A 21,891-nucleotide genomic window follows, 5' to 3' on the forward strand; every position below is an offset into this window, starting at 1 on the left:
CATTACCTTGAAAGCACCTGCTCCGACTAAAGAGTCAAGTCTGGGAATTACTCTGGGGGATCCCTCTACATGAGGCCCTAATATCCAACTGTAATCTAACTGGGTGGCTCCTCAACAATATTGTTACATATAGTGATATTGGTATTCTGCCCCATTGCTCTTCTGCCTCAAGTCTCTGACCTCTATATGTATTTGGAATTAGGGAGAGAGACATGATATCCATATCTTCCCACACTGTCTATGGGGCCATCCACTTCCTGTACAATTCTAAAACAACAACTCTGACACCTACCCTCAGTCTTGTACATTCTACTAAAATGGTTTAGTTTTCCACACTCCTTATCACAATGTTCAAGTGCAGTTTTCTTTTACCCAGTACTTGGGACAAGTCACTAAAGTGGGAGATTCAGCAGTTTCAAGCAGAAAACAGTTAATAATACATTTCAAGTATGGTCATTGTGTTAAAAATATTAGAATTAAGATATAATACAACACATTTCATTAGGTATGTAGCTGTGATATGATGCAATACTGCTTGAGGAAACAGTGTATTGGACTGATTGTATACAAACAACAAAATGGCATTTTCCTACTTAATACTACTAAACTATTTCAGGTTGTAAAAGATGAAAAGTTTAATTAGACAATAAATGCTTTTAAAATATTGGATTTTCAAGGGACATCAAATTGAAAATCACACATCTATTTTGAAATCTTGTGCCTATTATTGTCACAAGAAACTCCTTGGATTAATATAACTCAAAGAGACTGGGAAAGGGACAGATCTCTCTCTGTGTTATGGGCATCTGGCAGCACTTTGTATAGGGTCAGTTTCACTTATTATTTATTTATATTTCAGTACTGCTTAGAGGGCTCAATTAGATCAGTGTCCAGTTGTGCTAGGTACACAACAAAAAGAAGATCCATTCCTTTACAATCTTACATTACAAGTGAATACACAAAAGCAGTGAGAGAAGGGGAGCACTAGGGTCTGTATCCACAAAGGGTCCTAGGTGCCTGAATCTCAGATTTAGGCACTATTGTGAGACATAAAACCCATACTCAGCTGCCACCTAACTCTGTAGATACCTAAATTCACTCAGCACCTAAATTTCTGCTGTAAAACTTCCTTGGGTGCCTAAGTTTCTGCTTCTGTGTATCCACACTGCTACTTTACTCTACCAGCCTAGATTCCTATCTCCTGCCTAAGTGCCATTATGATCCACAAACTAGGAGAAGACAAGTGAAGGAGCACCTACCTTGCCTGCAGGGCCCAATGTATTAGATGTTGTCAGAGGCCACTTAAGTCCACACAAAGCAGGAGATGAAGGGAAGTAGGAGGACTCTACCCTTATAACCTTTAGCCCGGTGGTTAGGGTACCCATCTAGGATGAGAGACAACTCACTTCAATTCTCCCCCCTCCCAATGAGGAGAAAGGATTTGAACTTGTATTTCCCATCTCTTAGGTGAGTGCCTAACTACTGAACGATAGAGTGATTGTCACTTTTTCTCTGGCCCAATTAAATATTTAATTATTGAATTAAAGAGCTTAAACAGGAGAGACTGAGGGAGACCCACATCAGAATAGCCCACAGCCCAGTGGCTAGGGCACTCACATGAGAGGTGGAGAAACTCTCGTCAAATCTGTTCACCTAATTAGACTGGGTTCTACTCCATGCCTGGAGCTCCTAAGCACTACTCTATATTTATAACAATAAAAGAGAGATACTCTAAGTCCTATAGCAATGGACCTGGAAAGTCAAGCCTTTAGGGAGCAGGGGACAACCAAGAAGGGTGGAGTGTGGGGAGCAAATATGCTGGAAGAAAGCCTCCACAGATGCAAAATTAAGAAGAACCCTGTACCAGAGCTTGTGAGCCATCTGGGTGGAATTTTTTGTGCTGTTTTGAAATTCACATTAATAAACAAGACTCCCCAAAAAAGAGAGTTATTGAGAAGACTCCAACAGAGTGAAGTTTCCTGACATGAGGAAGAAGTGGAAACTGAGACAACAACAGGGGGTATAAGTGGGATAAGTTGTGGCCACAGCATATGACTTTGTGTAGGGTTAGTTTCACTGTTTATTGATGGCATACCCTTCTCTCGGTGCTAAAAAGAACATGTTTCCTATTAAAAGCAGCAGGAGAGCAGAAACTGGAGGGTGTACTTCAGCCCACTCAAAAGACCCTTCTAAACAAGCAGGAATCAGAAAATCCCCTTTAACTGTTTTTAAAATGGTGTTTTAGATAAAGCATGCCGAGGAGTGTCATGATAGCAAACTGATTTAAAATTAGCTTAAAAATGTCAAGTTGGCAATATCCCTTTAATTTTGTGATTATAACAGCTAACACAACATATATGTAACAGTAAGAAAATGTTCAAAATGCTCAGAGTGATGTGCAGGATAACAATTTCTCATTTTGTTAGCAGTTCATATAAAACATTTAGTGTGTATATCCTTCCAGCTAGTTTAACATGGGTTGCCTCAGGTTATTCTCCAGAATGCCATCAGGGCAGTTAGGAATGGGTATACATCTTATATTACAGCCTTTCAGTGACATAAGACCTTTCAATTTGAAGTTATAAAGGACAAAAAAAATATTAACAGACTCAGCTTATTTACATATGTTTAAAAGAAAAGACATTTGGGTGTAAAATGAGAATTAGAAGAAAACAAAACAAAAAAAAATTAGAACACAAATAGATGTAACAGAAGTTGTCACCCATCTAGCCACTGGGGACGATGTGGAGCTGCACTCCTCGTGTCAGACTCTGGAAGACCGTGGACCAGTACTCAACTCAACAGGTCAGAGACTTGATTGGACATACAGTGTGGTGAACAGCCCCAGGGAGAGGTGGATGCTGGAGAACGCAGAGGTGGGACCTCCTCTTCCAAAGCTCTCCACCTCTCACTGACCAGCCAGAGGGAGAGGGTATCTGACTGGTCCCTAACTTCTGTTTCTCCCCACCGCCCATTAATTTAAACCATTGACTGGGTCTTTTGGAGTCTCTTGCTCTCTTTAGCTGTCCCACCCTCCCTCCTTGTAATTGTAGTATAGGGGCTGTGTTTTGTAGGATGATTGCCTGTTTTGGGATCACAAAGGAATTGTTTCCATTGGGGGCAAATTGAGAGAAGCCTGATGAGATATTTCACCTTCACAGCATCATGGAGACACCGCTAGATCAAAGAGAAGTACCTAGAAATTAATATTAGGAATTTGTACAGCTGTTTAATTCATCCTGGCTGGAGTTCAGCACAGATAAAAGGCAAAAAGGACAGCTTCCATAAGTAATGGATACCTCATATTTCACTGGTGGTCCTTGCACCTATGGGAGATGGGGAGAGCTGAAGACTTCTCTGACCGAGGTCCCCCTTATGGGAAGGAAGAATAAGAGGATTCTCCAGCATGAGCAGAATTCTTTGGGTAGGTTGAGGGGAGTCTACCCTAAGTTATATGTTATATGATGGGAGCCCTGTAGCCCCACACTTCAAAGATTCATAGTTTCCAAGGCCAGAAGAGAAAATTTTGATAATCTGGTCTGGCCTCCTGTATACATAGATTATAGAGCTTCCCCAAAATAATTCCTATAGCAGATTTGTTAGAAAAATATCCAATCCACCATCCTTAGTAAATTGTCCCAATGGTTAATTGTTTTCACCATTAAAAATGTATGCCTTATGTTTCCAATCTGAATTTGTCTGGCTTCAACTTCCAGTTACTTGGATTGTGATATGCCTTTCTGAGCTAGACTGAAGAGCCTACTACCATATATTTCTTCCCCATGTAGATACCGATGGGCTGTAATTGAGTCATCCCTTAACCTTCTCTTTGTTAAACTAAACAGAGTTTAGATAGATAGCTCTTTTCTGCAGAACTGCTTCCTAGCCATTCGGTCCCTAGTCTGTAACAGTGAATGGGATTCTTCCATCCTAAGTGCAGGACTCTGCACTTGTCCTTGTTGAACCTCATCAGGTTTCTTTTGGCCCAATCCTCTAATTTGTCTAGGTTCCTCTGTATCCTATCCCTACCCTCCAGCGTATCTACCACTCCTCCCAGTTTAGTGTCATCTGCAAACTTGCTGAGAGTGCAGTCCACGCCATCCTCTAAATCATTAATAAAGATATTGAACAAAACCGGCCCCAGGACCGACCTTTGGGACACTCCACTTGAAACCGGCTGCCAACTAGACATGGAGCCATTGATCACTACTTGTTGAGCCCGACAATGACAATCTAGCCAGCTTTCTATCCACTTTATAGTCCATTCATCCAGCCCATACTTCTTTAACTTGCCGGCAAGAATACTGTGGGAGATCGTATTAAAAGCTTTGCTAAAGTCAAGGAATAACATATCCACTGCTTTCCCCTCATCCACAGAGCCAGTTATCTCCTCATAGGAGGCAATTAGGTTAGTCAGGCATGACTTGCCCTTGATGAATCCATGCTGACTGTTCCTGATCACTTTCCTCTCCTCTAAGTGCTTCAGAATTGATTTCTTGAGGACCTGCTCCATGATTTTTCCAGGGACTGAGGTGAGGCTGACTGGCCTGTAGTTCCCCAGATCCTCCTTCTTCCCTTTTCTAAAGATGGGCAGTACATTAGCCTTTTTCCAGTCATCCGGGACCTCCCCCGATCGCCATGAGTTTTCAAAGATAATGGCCAATGGCTCTGCAATCACATCCACCAACTCCTTTAGCACCCTCAGTTGCAGTGCATCCGGCCCCATGGACTTGTGCTCGTCCAGTTTTTCTAAATAGTCTCGAACCACTTCTTTCTCCACAGAGTGCTGGTCATCTCTTCCCCATACTGTGCTGCCCAGTGCAGCAGTCTGGGAGCTGACCTTGTTTGTGAAGACAGAGGCAAAAAACGTATAGAGTATGGTAGCTTTTTCCACATCCTCTGTCACTAGGTTGCCTCCCTCATTCAGTTAGGGGCCCACACTTTCCTTGACTTTCTTCTTGTTGCTAACATACCTGAAGAAACCCTTCTTGTTACTCTTAACATCTCTTACTAGCTGCAACTCCAAGTGTGATTTGGCCTTCCTGATTTCACTCCTGCATGCCTGAACAATATTTTTATACTCTTCCCTGGTCATTTGTCCAATCTTCCACTTCTTGTAAGCTTCTTCTTTGCATTCCCTAAGATCAGCAAGCAGGGCCGGCTACAGGCATCAGCCCAGCAAGCAGGTGCTTGGGGTGGCCAAGGGGAAAGGGTGGCACGTCGGGCTGTTTGGCGGCAATTTGGCGGCAGGTCCCTCTTGAAGGGAAGCACCTGCCACTGAATTCCCGCCGAAGAAGAAAGCGGCGCGGTGAAGCTGCCGCTGGAGTGCCGCTGATAACAACTGCGATCGCGGCTTTTTTTTTTTTCCCGCCGCTTGGAGTGGCAAAAACCCTGGAGCCGGTCCTGTCAGCAAGGATTTCACTGTTAAGCCAAGCTGGTCACCTGCCATATTTACTATTCTTTCTACACATCGGGATGTTTTTTTCCTGCAACCTCAGTAAGGATTCTTTAAAATACAGCCAGCTCTCCTGGACTCCTTTCCCCCTCATGTTATTCTCCCAGGGAATCCTGCCCATCAGTTCCCTGAGGGAGTCAAAGTCTGCTTTTCTGAAGTCCAGGGTCCGTATTCTGCTGCTCTCCTTTCTTCCTTGTGTCAGGATCCTGAACTCGACCATCTCATGGTCACTGCCTCCCAGGTTCCCATCCACTTTTGCTTTCCCTAGTAATTCTTCCTGGTTTGTGAGCAGCAGGTCTAGAAGAGCTCTGCCCCTAGTTGGTTCCTCCAGCACTTGCACCAGGAAATTGTCCCCTACACTTTCCAAAAACTTCTTGGATTGTCTGTGCACCGCTGTATTGCTCTCCCAGCAGATATCAGGGTGATTAAAGACTCCCATGAGAACCAGGGCCTGCGATCTAGCAACTTCTGCTAGTTGCTGGAAGAAAGCCTTGTCCACCTCATCCCCCTAGTCTGCTGGTCTACAGCAGACTCCCACAACAACATCACCCTTGTTGCTCACACCTCTAAACTTAATCCAGAGACTGACTCTCCTTTATTCATTCTCATAGCTCTTTTCTGAACCCTCTCCACATGGTATACCCTTTTGAATTGTGAATACCAGAATTGGCACATTATTCGAACAGCAGCTGCACCAGTGCCAAATAGAGAGTAAAATAATCTCTCTATTCTCACTCAAAATTCCCATTTATGCATCCAAGGATTGCATTAGTCCTTTTGGCTACAGCTTCACACTTGCAGTTCATGTTCAGCTGATTATCCACCTTGACCCCTGAATCTTTTTCAGAGTCACTGATTCTCAGGATGGAGACCTGAGACAATCCTGTAAGTATGGCCTACATTATTTGTTCTGAGATGTATATATTTACATTTAGTGTATTAAAACACAGTGTTTGCTTTTGCTCAGTTTACCAAGCAGTCTAGATCGCTCTGAATTAGTGACCTGTTCTCTTCTTTATTTACCACTACCCCAATTTTTGGATAATCTGCAAACTTTATCAGTGATCATTTTATGCTTTTTTCATTAATAAAAACATTAAAATAGCATAGGGCCAAGAACCGATCCCTGCTTGCTGATGATTCCCCACTTACAATCACATTTGAGACCTATTAGTTAGCCAGTTTTTAATCCATTTAATATGTGCCATGTTAATTTTATATTGTTCTAGTTTTTTAATCAAAATGTCATATGGTAAGCCAAATGCCTTACAGAAGTCTAAGTATATTACATCAACATTATTACCTTTAGCTACCTTTACCCTTCCACGGTGTTAAATTAATAAAGTTGAGGCCTGCCACTTAAATCCATCCCTGTTTGTCTTCATACTTCTGTGTGTCTTGATCAGTTTGGCCCTCTGAGCTTGATTTTGTTCCCATTGAAATGATATCAACAAGCAGAGGTTCAGGCAAATGCTACTTCTGCAATAACCCTGTGGCACAAAGGAAGTAGAAAGCCCATGTATCTCCCCAGCAGGGAATTCTTCCACCATGGCAGAATTCCCAGTTGACATATAGCTGACATAACTAGCTAGCCACCAACATATCAAATGTGGCCACAGCTCAGACTATAGTTGGCATAAGGTTCTGGGAGACTGTTCCCTCTTAGCTTAAGTCAGAGCACCTAGAGCTCTGACATATACCAAGTCCAAACAACCCAAATTATTGGTGAACTGTAACTGGCACCCCAATGCACCTCCTTCCCCTTTCTCTCCTGTGCTGAGCAGATCTCTAGACCCATAGCACCTATTCTATAGCAGTGAACAACATAATGAAAAATATTAAAATACAATAAAAATATAAATGTACAGAGTCCTCTTAATGTTCAAACAGATGAAAGCAAATGAGGTGCTGCATATAAAAAGAGCCTGATCATACAAGTCTTACTTCTTGAATGCCAGTGGATCATGTGAATAATATCACTATTTCACTAAATACAGCTCATTGTGAATAAGGGTCCAAAAAAGAGATGGAAAAAGTGATTGTGGAAAAGGGCTAGTAAATATAGGGATAACACTGGTCAAAACAAAATACTTTTTCCATAAAAATATAAATAAATAAAAGATACAAACTATCTTGTATGAGTCGTAAGGACTAAAAAAGCTGTATGTATTATTAAATAATAGGCAGTTGTATCAGTGAAAATTTAAAACAAATGTAAATTGTTTTGATATTTAATTCTAAAGATCTAACAGAGCCAGCAGTATTGGTATTTGATCAAATAAAGAAAGAGATAAAAGGTAAATAATACTCAAGACTTGGAAGACTCTTAATATCTAAAGATAAAGGACAGATCAAAATAGAAATGTGGCAACTTTGATGAATTATTATTAATCAAATGTGACTACTTCAGAAAATATAATCAATAAAGTATAGGAGCAAGGCAAGAGATAAGTTTGAGTGTGTCAATAAAATAAATTATAAGGAAAAGTGACAACTAGTTTGTTAAAATGACATTCATACAGTCTGTTGGGAACACACACTAAAGATTGTGCACCAAGTGGAATATGTGGCAACTAATTGCATTGCTGGTTGACTGACCATTATTTACTGAGGGAAATTTTAAAGAATTTATTTTAAAACTAGCTAGTCAGACGCCAGTTTACCTAACAATATTGTATTTTTATCTAGGTAGACTGAAATTCTAATCTGAATACAGAACAAATAGAGGATACAAAATACTGTTTGGCACAAAGGATAACCATATCTAAGAATATTGCCATCAGCCTCAAATATCTAAAGCATCCTCCTCTTATAATACATACAATACCATAAAACAAGGGCCTGATCACTTCATCCTGCGGGACAGGTCCATGGACAGGGAGTACTCCATAAGGTCCTCCTAAGAGCTTTTTCCAAACCATTCAGTGAAGTGTGGGCAGGTTTTTCCCTTGCAGTTCTAACGGGGGCTCTACTCCAACAATCCATGTATCCTAAGATATCTAAAGAAGGCCGTCTCTGAGGAAGCTCTGTACTTCTTCAATAGTAGTTGTGTCAACTGCTTCCCCCTTTAGGCTTCCTTCACAGAGGATGTGATTGGAATCTTTAGTGAAACAGAATTCCACATTACGGAAAGGAGCATTATCTCTGAGATATTAACTTCTCATGGATTCACTGGGGGCAAGAAGGAACAAGCCTTTGCAAATGCAGGTAGGGTGTAAGTGTATCTCTCAGGCAGCTGATACTTCCCTGTGTAAAAAAATGGTGGAACCCATGAAAAGTTCTTTCCCTCACAGTGCAGGACAAAGCAGGATGATTACGCCTCAGATGTGTATTTGATATGCTGCTGTCTTTACTAGTGAAAGCTAAACCCCAAAACATCTCTAACGTTGTTGTTGAGAAAAGAGAAATTGTTTTTTCCTTCCAAATTCACATTTCCTAAAAGGGACAACATATTTCTCCTCCCATCAAGGTACTTCAGAAATAGCTGGGATGCCTTTAGTTTACTTAAAACCTAGATGCTAAATGGAGATCATTGAAAGAACAACCAATTCAGTTATGTCAGCAAAACAAACTTTTAGAGTGGGCTAGTTATCTGACTAGTTGTAGTATAAATATAATAATATTAAAAGAGTGACCAGACCTGTTGTAATGAAAGAAAAGTGCTATTGCTGGTAGAGAGTGGGTAACGAGATGAGAGGATGGAGAACAGTAAAAGGAGACAATACTTTTTCTATATTTTATGTCCTCAGAGTTTAAAGAAAACAACACCAATGGATACCTGATCAAAGTAGCTATTCAGTACCCAAATTAAATCTTCAGGATTGGATGAAAGGAGGCCCTGGCCTATTTCTGACTCCACTTTTCCATGTATGTATTATGGCACAAAACTGGAGTTTATTATAGGTGATTTAGATATATGGAATGAAATCCTGACCCAATTGAAGTCAATGGCAAAACTCCCATTGGCTTCAGTAGGTTTAGGATTTCACCCCAGATTGCTGTGTGAAAAGCTGTATGTAGGGGAAGGCTGTCATCTTTCTAAATCTGGAGTTTTTTCATGTGTGTTTGCCAGGATGTACAAATTCTATTCATGCTTGCAGCTGTGCTGCTTAGGCCGATGCAGGATCAATCTCTCACACAAGTACTGGTGTAATGTTGACAGACCCTGCTCGTCAGCAGGCAGGTTCGAACCTGGGACCTCTGGAGTTTAGTGCAAGAGCCTCTACAGCATGAGCTAAAAGCCAACTGGCTCTTAGCTAAGGCTGTAGAGGAGACTCATTTAACTCTAAGTGGTCTCGGTGTCACTAGATGGGACAGAACACCATACCCAGAAGGTGTGAGGGTTACACTGGCATCCAGTGAAACTGATCTCTGAGGCATTTTGCTGGCAGAAAGTCCTTTGCTGTCCTTCCAGATCATCTGTTGTCATGTTATTTAAAAAATAGTGTGCCATTAATGACACTAGACTATGCTGCTGTTGTATAACTGTAAATTAAAATTGATTCTCTCTGCTAAGCAAATAGACCATAGTCTATAATATAATTACAGGTGAGCACAAAACACATCCCCTCTGGAGATATTTGAAATTATGCAACTACTTTGAATGTTAAAATTGCCTCAGTAAGTACAACAAATTATTTGTTAGCTAAAGTATGGTATACATTGTAACACACAATTGTTCTCTTTTTAAGTGTTTATTTTAAGATCCAGGTATCTTTAAGTGCTAAATTCATTTTCTGTAGTGGGATTTAAAATGCAACTCTCCTCTGTGGAGCTATCCAACTACTGTTCTTTGTTCTCCCAGGTTTTTATTTTTTGATACGTTGCCTAAATGGATATTATATAATGACTGCATGACAACTTTCAAAGTAAATGGACTAAATAGATGGAGAATATCAAATGAACCAGGGACTGAAAGGGCATGGACTAAGCAAAGAAACACCTGAAAATCCATGAGGAGAACTGGAGAAATAAAGAAAAAAAACTTAGATCAAAGTGATGTAAAATAGCTCAACATGGAAAATAATTCTCATGGAACAGCAACGACTTAAGGAGTTGCAATTCAACATTGGAGTAAGTTGGTGCAACTCCCTTGAAGTCAATGCATTTATGCCCATCTATGCTTGTGATGATTTTAGCTTCAAAAGTAAGTTCAAACTTTCTTGGACTAGTTGGAGGATGAAGAAAGGTGCTATGGAGGTAAGTGGCAGATCAGAAAGGATGGGAGAAATATTAATTGATTGTTGACATGTCATCTATACAAAATTTTCTGAAAAGTGCAACAACTGAAAATTAGAATGCTTGCAAATGGTATGCTCTGTTTATATAAGCCTGCAAGCAGGACAAACAACTGGAATTGGAAGCAAATTCTTGAGTGGATGGTAGCATGTTTTTTTCGATCAATACAACTTGTATCGATGGTAGTTTATTATTCTAACAACAGTGATCTCCCTGTGTTTGTAATGTAATCCTGAGGCCATGACTAAATCATATTCAAAGTTTTATGGGGCAGGAATATTCCTATTTGCCTATAAAAGTGCTATGTACACTCTTGGTGTTCTATGAATAGGCTTGGCAGAATTTGATTATTTTAATATAATTATGAGGGATAATATCAATGTTTATTTTTAAGCATTTATTCAATTTTTATCTATGTACATTTTTTACACTTGTGCAAAATTATGGGTGTTAAGCTCAACCCCCCCATTTTTATCAATTTAAGTTTTCACAGTTGTGGGAAATTCTGGGGGGGGGTCAGACAATAAGAGAGCTAGAGAATAATTATTTAATGACAGTAGATGTTGAGCTTCAAAAGTTAAAGCCTTATAACCGTTAACACAAATGATCAACATCATTGTCAAAAAGAAAATAACCTTAAATTAAACTCCAATAGGTTCTCAAGCAGGATTTTTCTTACTTTGCCTATCTGTAAATTTCAATTATTATCGATGTAAATATTTTTCTTTGGTTTGTATGTGTACACTGATATCAACATTTATTGATATTTACTGATAAAAATGAAATCCTTCCAAACCTATCTAAGAATAACTTTAATATGGAGATTTTCTTGAAACAAAAGATATAAAATCTCACAGTTCTAAGTTTTTATATTTGGTAACTTAAAATGGCCAGACCAAAGCAATAAATTAAAAAAAATAATAATTTAAACATTATTACTTTAGCACAATTTAAACAGAAACTTTAAAAAGTTTGTATGGCCAGTTTCATCTGGAGGTGATTGTTTGTTTTTGTGTGTGGCAAAATTGTAATTCTAAAGAAAGTGATTTATAATTACAATGCTACCAAAAATTAGTGATAATCATGATCATATAAAGATATACAATATACACTATCAGATTCTTAATAAAGACTCCTATTCACAGTAAGTCTTTTATTATGAAAAAGTTTCCCTTTTTAAAGAAAAAAGTCAGCAGTTACTCTTCTTATTATAATCTGTTTGTACCATGATTCATTTTCATGGACAAAATCTTGATGTTATTATATGTAGTATGACACCAATTATATTTTAATATGCGATCTTGTCTTAATATTCTTACATTGCTATATTCATTCTCTGAAACAGTTACCGGATACATCTTGATTTCTCTGTGTGTGACTCTTACTATTGAATCTTCCACTACAGCGTGAGTTTTATCATTGACTTAAATGGGAGCACAAGTAGACGTTGCAGTCACTACTGGTCATCATAAAAGGTATAACAAACTCAGTTACTGATAAACAAGTGACCATGGACAAACTGGTGAACACTGGCACTAAAAGACCAATAATTAAATTAAAACTACAATATGTGCCAGATATTAAAAGATATTTTCTTGGTTGCTTTATTTTATGGACAAGTATTGTATAAAAACCTAAATATAGCTCTACATTTGTCAGCAGAGATATGCTAAACCCGAATTCACCAAGGTAAGTAGACAGATACTCTATCTCAAATTGCATATACTTCACAAACTTGATTATCCAAACGTTGCTGGGGTCATATTATAACAGTGCACGATCATTACAAAACAATAGATAAGTAAAGATCTGAAAACAATTCAATTTTCATTTGGTTTAGGCTGTAAAGAAACATTCACAATTAAATATATCCAGCTCAGTATGACACAAAATAAGGCAAAAATACATAAATAAAAATAAGCATATTAGCTCTTTCACTTCCTCTCTTTTCTATCTTACTAGCAAACATCTGGTTAAAACATTTGTGAGTAATATCCCATCAGAGGCAATTATCAGCTTGTCAAATAACACTGCTAATTTTGTATGGCTAACATTTTATAATGAGGACATTAAATCATTTTGGAACCCTTCATTACTTACATTGATGTCTTCCAAATCTAAGTTATTTAGAATGACATTGTTCCTTTTCCAGAAGATAGGAGGTCTCAGGGCTCCCTGAATGGCACAACTTAGGACAGCACTTTGTCCTACTGTTGCTGTAGTGATACTTATTTTCTGATCATCTGGCAAACTCAGCTGAACAATCTCTGTAAAAGATATATTGTTTGTAAAGTTAATTAGCATGCAGTTTCATAAGGTTAATTGGCATGCAATTTCCACACCTTGGTAATTTAAGGATTCTAATTTGAATCAAAGGGGAAAGAACTTTCAAAGGACTGTTGGAAATTTAAACTGTTCCAAATAAAAGGTCAGCAGGAGATTTCAATTAAATTGACTGACAAGTATCACCTAGTCAGAAAAGAAGCATTTAACATGAAATAAATTTCAGAAATATGGTTATAATAAATATGGCAGATTGGATCTAAAGGTGGTAGACACAAAGTTATTTAACTGCCAAGCCAGCATCTGCAATTGAACCAAAACAGATCATTTTATTCACCAATATATCATTATAATATCCATTGAGACATGTTCATTTCCTGCTAAGTCAGAACATAAATGGAGCTGAATGAATAAAATATGCTGATGTATTTGGAAACACATGAGTGAGGAAATAAAATGTGTTTCGGGAGTTTAAGATAAGGCTCTGAAACAGGAGATTTGTAAAATGTAGGTTTGTTTCTTTATATCTAGTCCATCTTTGTTTAGAACCAGTTTAACTCAAGAAAATAAGGTTATGGCAGGCAAGTGATGAAGCTGATTTAAACTGATTTATTGTGGAGAAACATTTGTACAAATATTTTTATACATATTAAATAAAAAATACAACATAGTATTTTGATGAGACTGTACCAAAAAACCCTGCTTTGAAGCTATTTGCAAACATTTGCTCTAATGGAACACGTTGCAGACAATATGGACAAAATCCCAGTTTAAACCAATTTAAAGAATACTGAAAGAACTATGTCAGAAAATATGTCCCAGAAATACGAACATCCAAAAGAAGACTTTTCCTACCTAATCTAAAATTCTCCAGGGAAGAGGTGAAAATTAATATTATAACCTAAAAAGAGAAAGGAATGTTTCCAAAAAGCTGAGAAAAAGTGTACATTTTAGTACTAATGAAAAGCTACTAATAATGTCCCACAGTATAATAAGGTGTTAATGTTGCATTGACCAAATACAGGGTGGTTCAAAATCACTGATTTTTTTAAAACAAATAAATAAAAATAATCAGTTTTTTTAATTTAAATTGGATTTTTTATTTAAATTGCACACATTTTTCTTTTAAAAATAAACCTATTCAAAATTAAGTTGGAAATTATGACAATCTGTGTTAAGGCTTAAATTTACTATATATTAAGATCATGTAAATTAAATAAAAGGAAAATAAGATTAGGCAATGCATGTTTGCTGCTGAAGTTTTAAAGAAAATAAAAGCACTAAATCAATGGAAGCCACTAGCTAAGCACCTGATACTACAGTGTGTTGGCATGCTAAACCAGCTTTTGCCAATTGCCACCCGGCACTTAAGCAGGGAGGAGTTTGGCTGGCTGGCTGGGAGCAGAAGGCAATGCTTTCTGGCTTGGCGGAGGAGGGAACGTGTAAAGCTTCTGGAAGAGCAGTCAGTGTGGTGGATGACTCACCACCTCGGAATGAAGGGTTTAAAAAGGTCAGCGAGGCCTGGCATGTTCAGTGCAGGTACTCCATAAATTAAGGCACAAAAAACAAAAGAACAAAAGAACAAAAAAATGGCTTGGAAAAGGAATTAAGGAGAAGTGCTTGGTAATGGAGAAAGCCGGGGGCAGTTGGGGACTCGTTTGATTGGTACAGCAGGGAGCCAAACCCCCGCTCATTATAGTCCACCTTAACCCCTCCAATGAGGGGGTGTGGTCGGTAAGGTCTCAGCAAAGGAATTGCTGGAGGGACTTGGATGAAGGGGGGGGGGGCTGGTGAAAGTCCCCCGTCCCCCCCCCGCCCCATAATTGGCTGGAATTGGTAAGGTCCCAGCAGTGAATCTGCTGGAGGGACATAAATTTTGCACCTGCACTGCACACATTTTATCCACTGTGTTAGTCCCAGACATCTGTCTAATAATAAAGTTTCGGCCTGATTAAACCCGTATCTAATGTCTCCTGTCATTCTTTCAGCATAGCCAGACAATAGCCTCTTCTGCAGGTGTAGAGAATATTTTCTTCATTTCAGTTTACTCAAATAGTTCAGTTCAATGTCTAGTTCATTTAAAGTTAAGAAACTGATTGGGAGTTGAAAAAAGCAGGAAAGCTTGTTCACTTCTATTAATCCAAGAATAAAAACTTAGACATTTCTAAATGTACAATTTTCTACTATCTTCAAGGACATGGTGACCAGAAAAAAAAATCAATTAAATTTACCAAAAAAACCCAAACCCATAAATAAACAAACAAAAAAATATAAAACTTGATTTGTGTATTTTAATTGAATTCCAATTACCATCCAAATAGCATTTGACACAACATATGAATTAAAATAAATAAATCACCTAGTAAATAAGAAATGCATCATTTACCATTTTAACATAATATAAAATGTAAACTTTAAGAATCTGAGTCAGTGTGCTAAGATATATAATTACTTAATTGAGTGTATAGATACAGCATATCCTCTTGGTTTGCAAGAAGAAAAACAAATTTAATGTAAAGGTTATGTTTAGTTGCAAATCAACATATTTTAATAGTTACCAACCAATGAGAATCAACCTTTCTTTAGGAATATAATTAAAAAGTACAAATGCAAAGGAAGATTAAAATCAATTATTTAAATCAAAGTTTCCTGCTTTCTGATTTAAATTATGATTAAAATAGTTGATTTAATTTGCTTTGATTTGAATCAATCCACCCTGACCAAGGAGTCTCAATAAAGCATAACACTTCACACTTAAATCTGGCTCAATCACCCTCTCATTAGAATATTTATTTGCACAACTGATTGGTTTCTGTGTTCAGAAAATAAGAGGAAGGAATTTGTTGTGGTTCCTTTAGTGACAAATCTACTGTGCTTATGCCTTCCTTCTTTCTGTCAATGATATCATGGTTTATTGATCAGGCTAGCACTGCTAATGAAGGTGGGAATAGTCTCTCTTTCTACCTCTCAGAAGAACTTTATTATCCATGATCTACTGAGCACAATAGGATTTCAAGTTATTTCCTTTAAAAAGGAACAGAACCAAGTTAATTTCTTTTGGATTACTGCAGTAAGTGAAATGTTTCCTTTGACTTCTTATGAAACTCATAACAGTAACAGTAAAGAGCACATATTACGTGCATGAAACTCCTTTGAATCCAAAAGAGATCAAAACACTTTACGGAGTACATACATGAATCACTGCATCCACCGAGCAACCTACTTCTGTGAGGGAACATGGCAGCTATTATAGAGCATAACAATGCTACACAACAGCTGAGGACAAGAATTAAAGTGCATGTAGTTTATTCTAAATGAAAAAGTAGAGGGAATAGAAGGAGGTTAGAATTTAGCTCGGAATGATAGGCTATGTTCTGATGACCTATTTGCAAAAGTATATCACCCAAAGAGCAAAAATAACAGAGTCCAATAAGATTGGCGGATCTCGGTAATTCAAATACAATAGGTTAGAGAAACTGAATAAGTTTGTGAAAAGGAAGAAGAGGGTCTCCACAGTATACATGGCTCTCAAAGCAAGACAAAATTACTGAAACTTTGACAATTAAAAGGTTTAAATATTGAAAAAATAAGCACACAGATACAGTTAAGGAACAGTGAGGCAATATTTATTTAACTGGTTAGCATTAGAAGCACACAATCTACATTATCAATCTGGCCTAATTAATACACACATTTTTAAGGAGGTAGGTGTTAGAAATATGGTGTTCTTAGTGGCCTGAGCAGAGGAATTGGAACCAAGGATATCAGAGTTCTAATTCTGGCTCAGACAAAGATTCTTTTTTTATGGTCATTGGAATGTCAATCAAACTCTCTGCTTCAGTTTGTCTGTAAAATAGGAGTAAAAATTACTTAATTAGCTACCTCCCAGGTTTGGCATGAGGATTAATTAATTTATATTTGTAAAGCACTTTTATGGGGAAAGTTGTTATTTAAGTCCTAAGCATTTGCAGAAAACACATTGTGGAGTGAAGTTATTAATTCAAAGAAGATTAAAAGGGTTGCATGGTCTCTTGTCTCAAACTTCTTATTTAGATTATGGTAAAAATTAAAGAGGCAATATATTTCTGAATTAGGGGAAGTTGTTATAGTATCTCATATATATATTTTTATTGCATACAATCCCCTATGCATGGAATATCCTCACTAATTCAGTTTGCCAAGCCTCCAGGAAATCCACTTCTTTTATGATGCTTACAAGATGCAAGTAATATCATATTTAAAAGCAAATGACCAACTAAATTATCTTCACTTCTGGATTTTCCAGTGTTTTCTGTTTTATATGGGTCTGGTTTTCAGAAGTGCTGATCATACAGACATCCAGTTGAAATGTATGAGAGCAGTTCATATTCAACACCTAAGAAAAACTAAGCACAATGTTGGTTTAACACTTCTTACTAAAACCACAAAATTTTGCGCTGTTACAGAATCATATAAATAAAAAATGTGTAATACAGTCATTGCACTTAAAATAGATTAATTCTGCTCTGCATTTTTCATTGTCCTCTTTATATTTCCTATGGAGAACACCGAGGGGGATATTGCAAATACAGTGGTGTTTAGTTATCTAAGAAAAAATGAAAAGTTTTAAAATGTGACTACTGTACTTGTACGAGAGGAAGAGAATTACATTTATTACATTTCCTACTGGAATTATAAGAGAGCTGGTTATTTTCCATTTCATGAAATATCCAAAGTACCCCACTAACAATGTTTATATAGTGTATCTTTTTATTCGGTTATTTTTAATATAAAGAGCCTAAAGCTTGAGTCCCCGCCCCCCTTTTTTAATTCTAAATAAATAAAAGTTTAGAATAACAACACTTAAGAATACTTGAACCAAACATGGATAAAATTGACGTATTCAGCTGTATTCTGCTGTACTATATTTTAGAGCTTGCCATCTAGCTACGCAGTCTTGGCAATTTAAACAGACCAGCCTGCTGTAAACAACACAGTAAATGTGTGACCCACTAAATGCTTCTTATGTTAGAAAAGCATGCTTTTTAATAACTGCATCACATCACACAGAGCCAGGAGGATTTTCTCTGCCAGAACCAGAGCCAATAAACCTAAATCTGTATAATGTAGTGAGTACTGACACAAAACAATGCTGTTTTTCAACCTATTTCCTTCTTAGTACTGTGTATATAAATCCACTAGCCTCCCCTGTACACATACATAATTGGAGGAAGAAAGGAAAAGCCCCTGTTACACTCACTCTCAGAAGTTAAAAATTAAAAAAGAGGCAGTAACAGTCCTATTTTTCTTCAGACTGAATTTTAGACACATCAACACAGCCCACTTAGAATGGGTTTCTACCTCCTGTTAATTTTTTATTTAATTAAAATCTCAGTGGGCTTTCCCCTCCAAACAAGGAGGGAAGAACACTGAGTCCCATCATCCAAACTATAAAATATCAGGGAACTGGTACATCATAGGTAGGATCCTACCAAATTCACAGTCCATTTTGATCATTTTCATGGTCAATTTCACATCTGAAATTTCAACCCAAAATGTACCTGGAGATGCATCTGATTCCCTCCCCAGCCCAGCCAGGACTCGCAGCTAGGAGTCCCCGGCTGGGGCACTCCTAGGAGCAAGGGGACATCTGAGCCCCAGAGCTTCCTGCACTAAAGAGAGGCACTCAGAGGTGAGTCTGATCTCCCCCCCAAGAGCGGCTGTTCAGGGGAAGGCAAGTCCTGTCCCTCCCTGCCCAGCAGGGACTCGCAGAAAGGAGCCCCCAGCTGGGGTGCTCCCAGTTGCATGGGGGAGATCAGATTTCATGGGGAAGGGCTTATTTCACGGTCCGTGAAACATTTTTCACGGTTGTGAATTTGGTAGGGCCCTAATCATAGGATACTCTGAAGGCTCTAGGACAACATTCTGGAGACATGAGGATGCAGGCAATGCCTCCTTTTCTTCCCCCGCCCTCCTCCTGCCATGTGGGATGCAGAGAGAAGCCAGCCAGAGACTCCAACGAGTAGGCACACCGCAGTCAAAGCAGGGACCTTTTGAACTAGAGAACCAGAATCCCCAGAGTGCTGCAATGGTGCCTCTGCTAGAAGACAGCATTTCTGCAATGAAGATCAGTTGACCGCATCCATACTTAGCGGGAGAGGCAATTGTTTACGACACATTATATGGCATTTTAAACATTTGTTTCCCAAATATACTGCTTTTTTTATCCACATCCATCCATCTTATCCATGCACAGCAAGCAGTACTGTACAGGTAGTAGCAGAAGCTTACTCTTTTGTTCTGCTCCTTGTGTAGTCATTTACACCAATGCAAAATGAGTGCATACTAAATTCTACCATTCTGATTTGGTAGCATTTTATACCCACTTTGTGCTGGTGTCAAAAGCAGCAGAACAATGGAATATCAAGCCAAGAGTAACTTTCCATACAGTTTTCAGAGTAGCAGCCGTGTTAGTCTGTATCCGCAAAAAGAACAGGAGTACTTGTGGCACCTTAGAGACTAACAAATTTATTAGAGCATAAGCTTTCGTGGGCATATGCATCCGATATGCATCCGAAGAAGTGGGGTGTAGCCCACGAAAGCTTATGCTCTAATAAATTTGTTAGTCTCTAAGGTGCCACAAGTACTCCTGTTCTTTTTCCATACAGTGTCCAACTCTGTGTCTCAGCCCTGAGCTGGAGGGACCACGACTCCAGGTGAAAGTGGGGTTTATGTCCTTTCAAAATCCATGGCCTCATATTGAGGCCGACAAAGATGCAAGTAATTGATAATTAAGAGAGTATTCTTCTGTGGACACCTGTCCCCTACAAATTGGACTGAGAACAGCAATTCATTTCACCTAGATTATTGAAGAGCCATCAGCTTGTAATGACTTAAAGCAACTAATGACCTGGATTCAATTAGAACCAGTGTCCTAGAAATGAAAAGCCCTTTATCCTATAACAAATTCTCTTAGCCATTGTTCATTTAAAAACAAACAAACCAATCCAAACTACACTTCTGCAGGTCCTGCTTTGAACCAATTCCAACCCAGTCAAAACCAAAAGCTTTTGATCTATTATTAGAAAGGATATTTCAAGTGAAAATGAGACTCTGTATCTTACGAAGTGTTTTCTACAGCTTCTCATTTTGGAGAAGGGAGATGGGGTTCTGAGAGTTGGAATATTGAAAGTTGTATTTTTGGCAGCTGAATTAATCTAATCCAAAATAATCTAAAAGTGACATACGTTAAAACAAGCAGCATAGTTAGGAACATGTGTGGAATTTAAAGCTGTCAGGAAGAAGGTGCTGAGGAGAAGTTCCTGCTGTTTCCACCAGCAGGAATCCCTGGAGAGATGTTCATGGCAACAAGAACATTGTGGCTTCTCTCAATCTGTTCTCTCTTAACCCCAGCCAGGCTGACTCACTCAAAAAGGCAAAAAGCCTAAAGAGTATTTAGCTAGAAACAACAGAAGTGAATACACAGTATTTAGGGTGGAGCAAACATTGAACTGGCTGCTCTGTTCCTGACAGTTATTTCCTGCCACATTATGCTTTCTTCTTCAGTGCACATCATTTAGCTTGCAGGACAACTTGCTGGTTTTCTTCTGCAGAAATCATATAACGATGTCATTCTCACTCTTCCATCTTCTGTACAATTACTTCAGTCATTCTGAAATTTCCATGGAATCAAATGAAACTCTCAGTTTACAATAAATTCTTAATCTCCCTTTCACATCTCAAGCATACAATTGCTGAAATGTGAAAATCTTAACTTTATAGGGCTTTCGTCGTCTAATGCAATTAAGGGGAGAAAGGTTTGAATAATCTGAAGAAGTTTAGTATATTACCTTCCATACACTGGAGGCCTTTATTGAATCTTGACAACCCTTCAGGATTCATCCCAGGCTAACCATTTCACTGCCAAGTGCTAGACCTTCAATTATTTTATCTTTCAGTCTTTAAATAACTGGAGTGATTCCCAAAGGCTTCACTTTTCTCCATTCTTCTTTAATTAGCAAGTTAGGTTCATATAAAACAGGCATTAATCTTTAGATTATGACAAAACAGCAACCTATGAACATGCTGAGATCCTTAACTGGCTCCTTTTTACACACAAAGGCAACACTTAATGATTAGCATTAGCACAATTAAAAAGATAGTAAATTTTGTCTAATGTGTTTCAAAGACTAGGCATCAAAGTAGTATTTCAATAGCTTTAAGAAAAAAAGCTTTATTTCATCATTAAATCATAAAACTCAATATTTCAGTTTTCTCTGGATATAAATATTAATCTTCTATTTAGACAAGAAGAAAAATTACACCAATTTGTTCTTTTCCAAAAGGCATGCTCCATAAGTCAGAGCTTAATATATTGCCCAGAAGAGACATGTAAATGTGATTTACACTTTGTTTTACTGGACTCATCATGTGACATACAGTTATGAATGTCTAGAAAATCTTTTTTAAAAAAGAAAAGAAAGAAATGAATCAAGTAGAAGATCTGTGGTCATGTACTATAGTTTCTAAGGCCAGACGTATCCATTTGGAATATTTCAAACCCCTGTTCCCTCCACATTATTAGAGATGTATTCGGGGTGGACTTCCTGAAACTATCTGTTTAGCTACATAATTACTTCTAGGAGACAAACACATCCTTTGCTCATTTATAGTAGTGTATCAGTTATCTTTTCATCCAATGATCTCGAAGAACTTCACAAAGTGTTATTGGTGGTGGTAGTGGCCTGTGGAATGCCGGAGGTCAGACTAAATGATCTGGTGGTCCCTTCTGGCTTTAAACACCATGACTCTATTAATTTTAATTTACACCTGGGGAAACAGAGGCATAGGGGGATTAATTGACTTGTCCAAGGTTACACAGGAAGCCAGAGTTGGACTAGTCTTCAAGACTCCCAGGCTTGTCCCTTAACCTCTAG

The 21,891-nt window shown here is 38.1% G+C and overlaps 1 protein-coding gene across 2 annotated transcripts in view; it reads right to left on the minus strand.

Annotated features, from left to right (window-relative positions):
• The window catches only part of FSTL5 (follistatin like 5), a 568,085-nt gene that overhangs the window by 157,134 nt on the left and 389,060 nt on the right, over nucleotides 1–21,891 (minus strand). For both annotated transcript variants that reach the window (XM_034772507.1, XM_034772508.1), the window contains one exon: nucleotides 12,794–12,960. In XM_034772507.1, the coding sequence (XP_034628398.1) occupies nucleotides 12,794–12,960 (167 nt within the window). The remainder of the gene's footprint in view (nucleotides 1–12,793; nucleotides 12,961–21,891) is intronic.

Source organism: Trachemys scripta, chromosome 5 (assembly GCF_013100865.1).
Source record: "Trachemys scripta elegans isolate TJP31775 chromosome 5, CAS_Tse_1.0, whole genome shotgun sequence".
NCBI classification, from domain to species: domain Eukaryota; kingdom Metazoa; phylum Chordata; order Testudines; family Emydidae; genus Trachemys; species Trachemys scripta.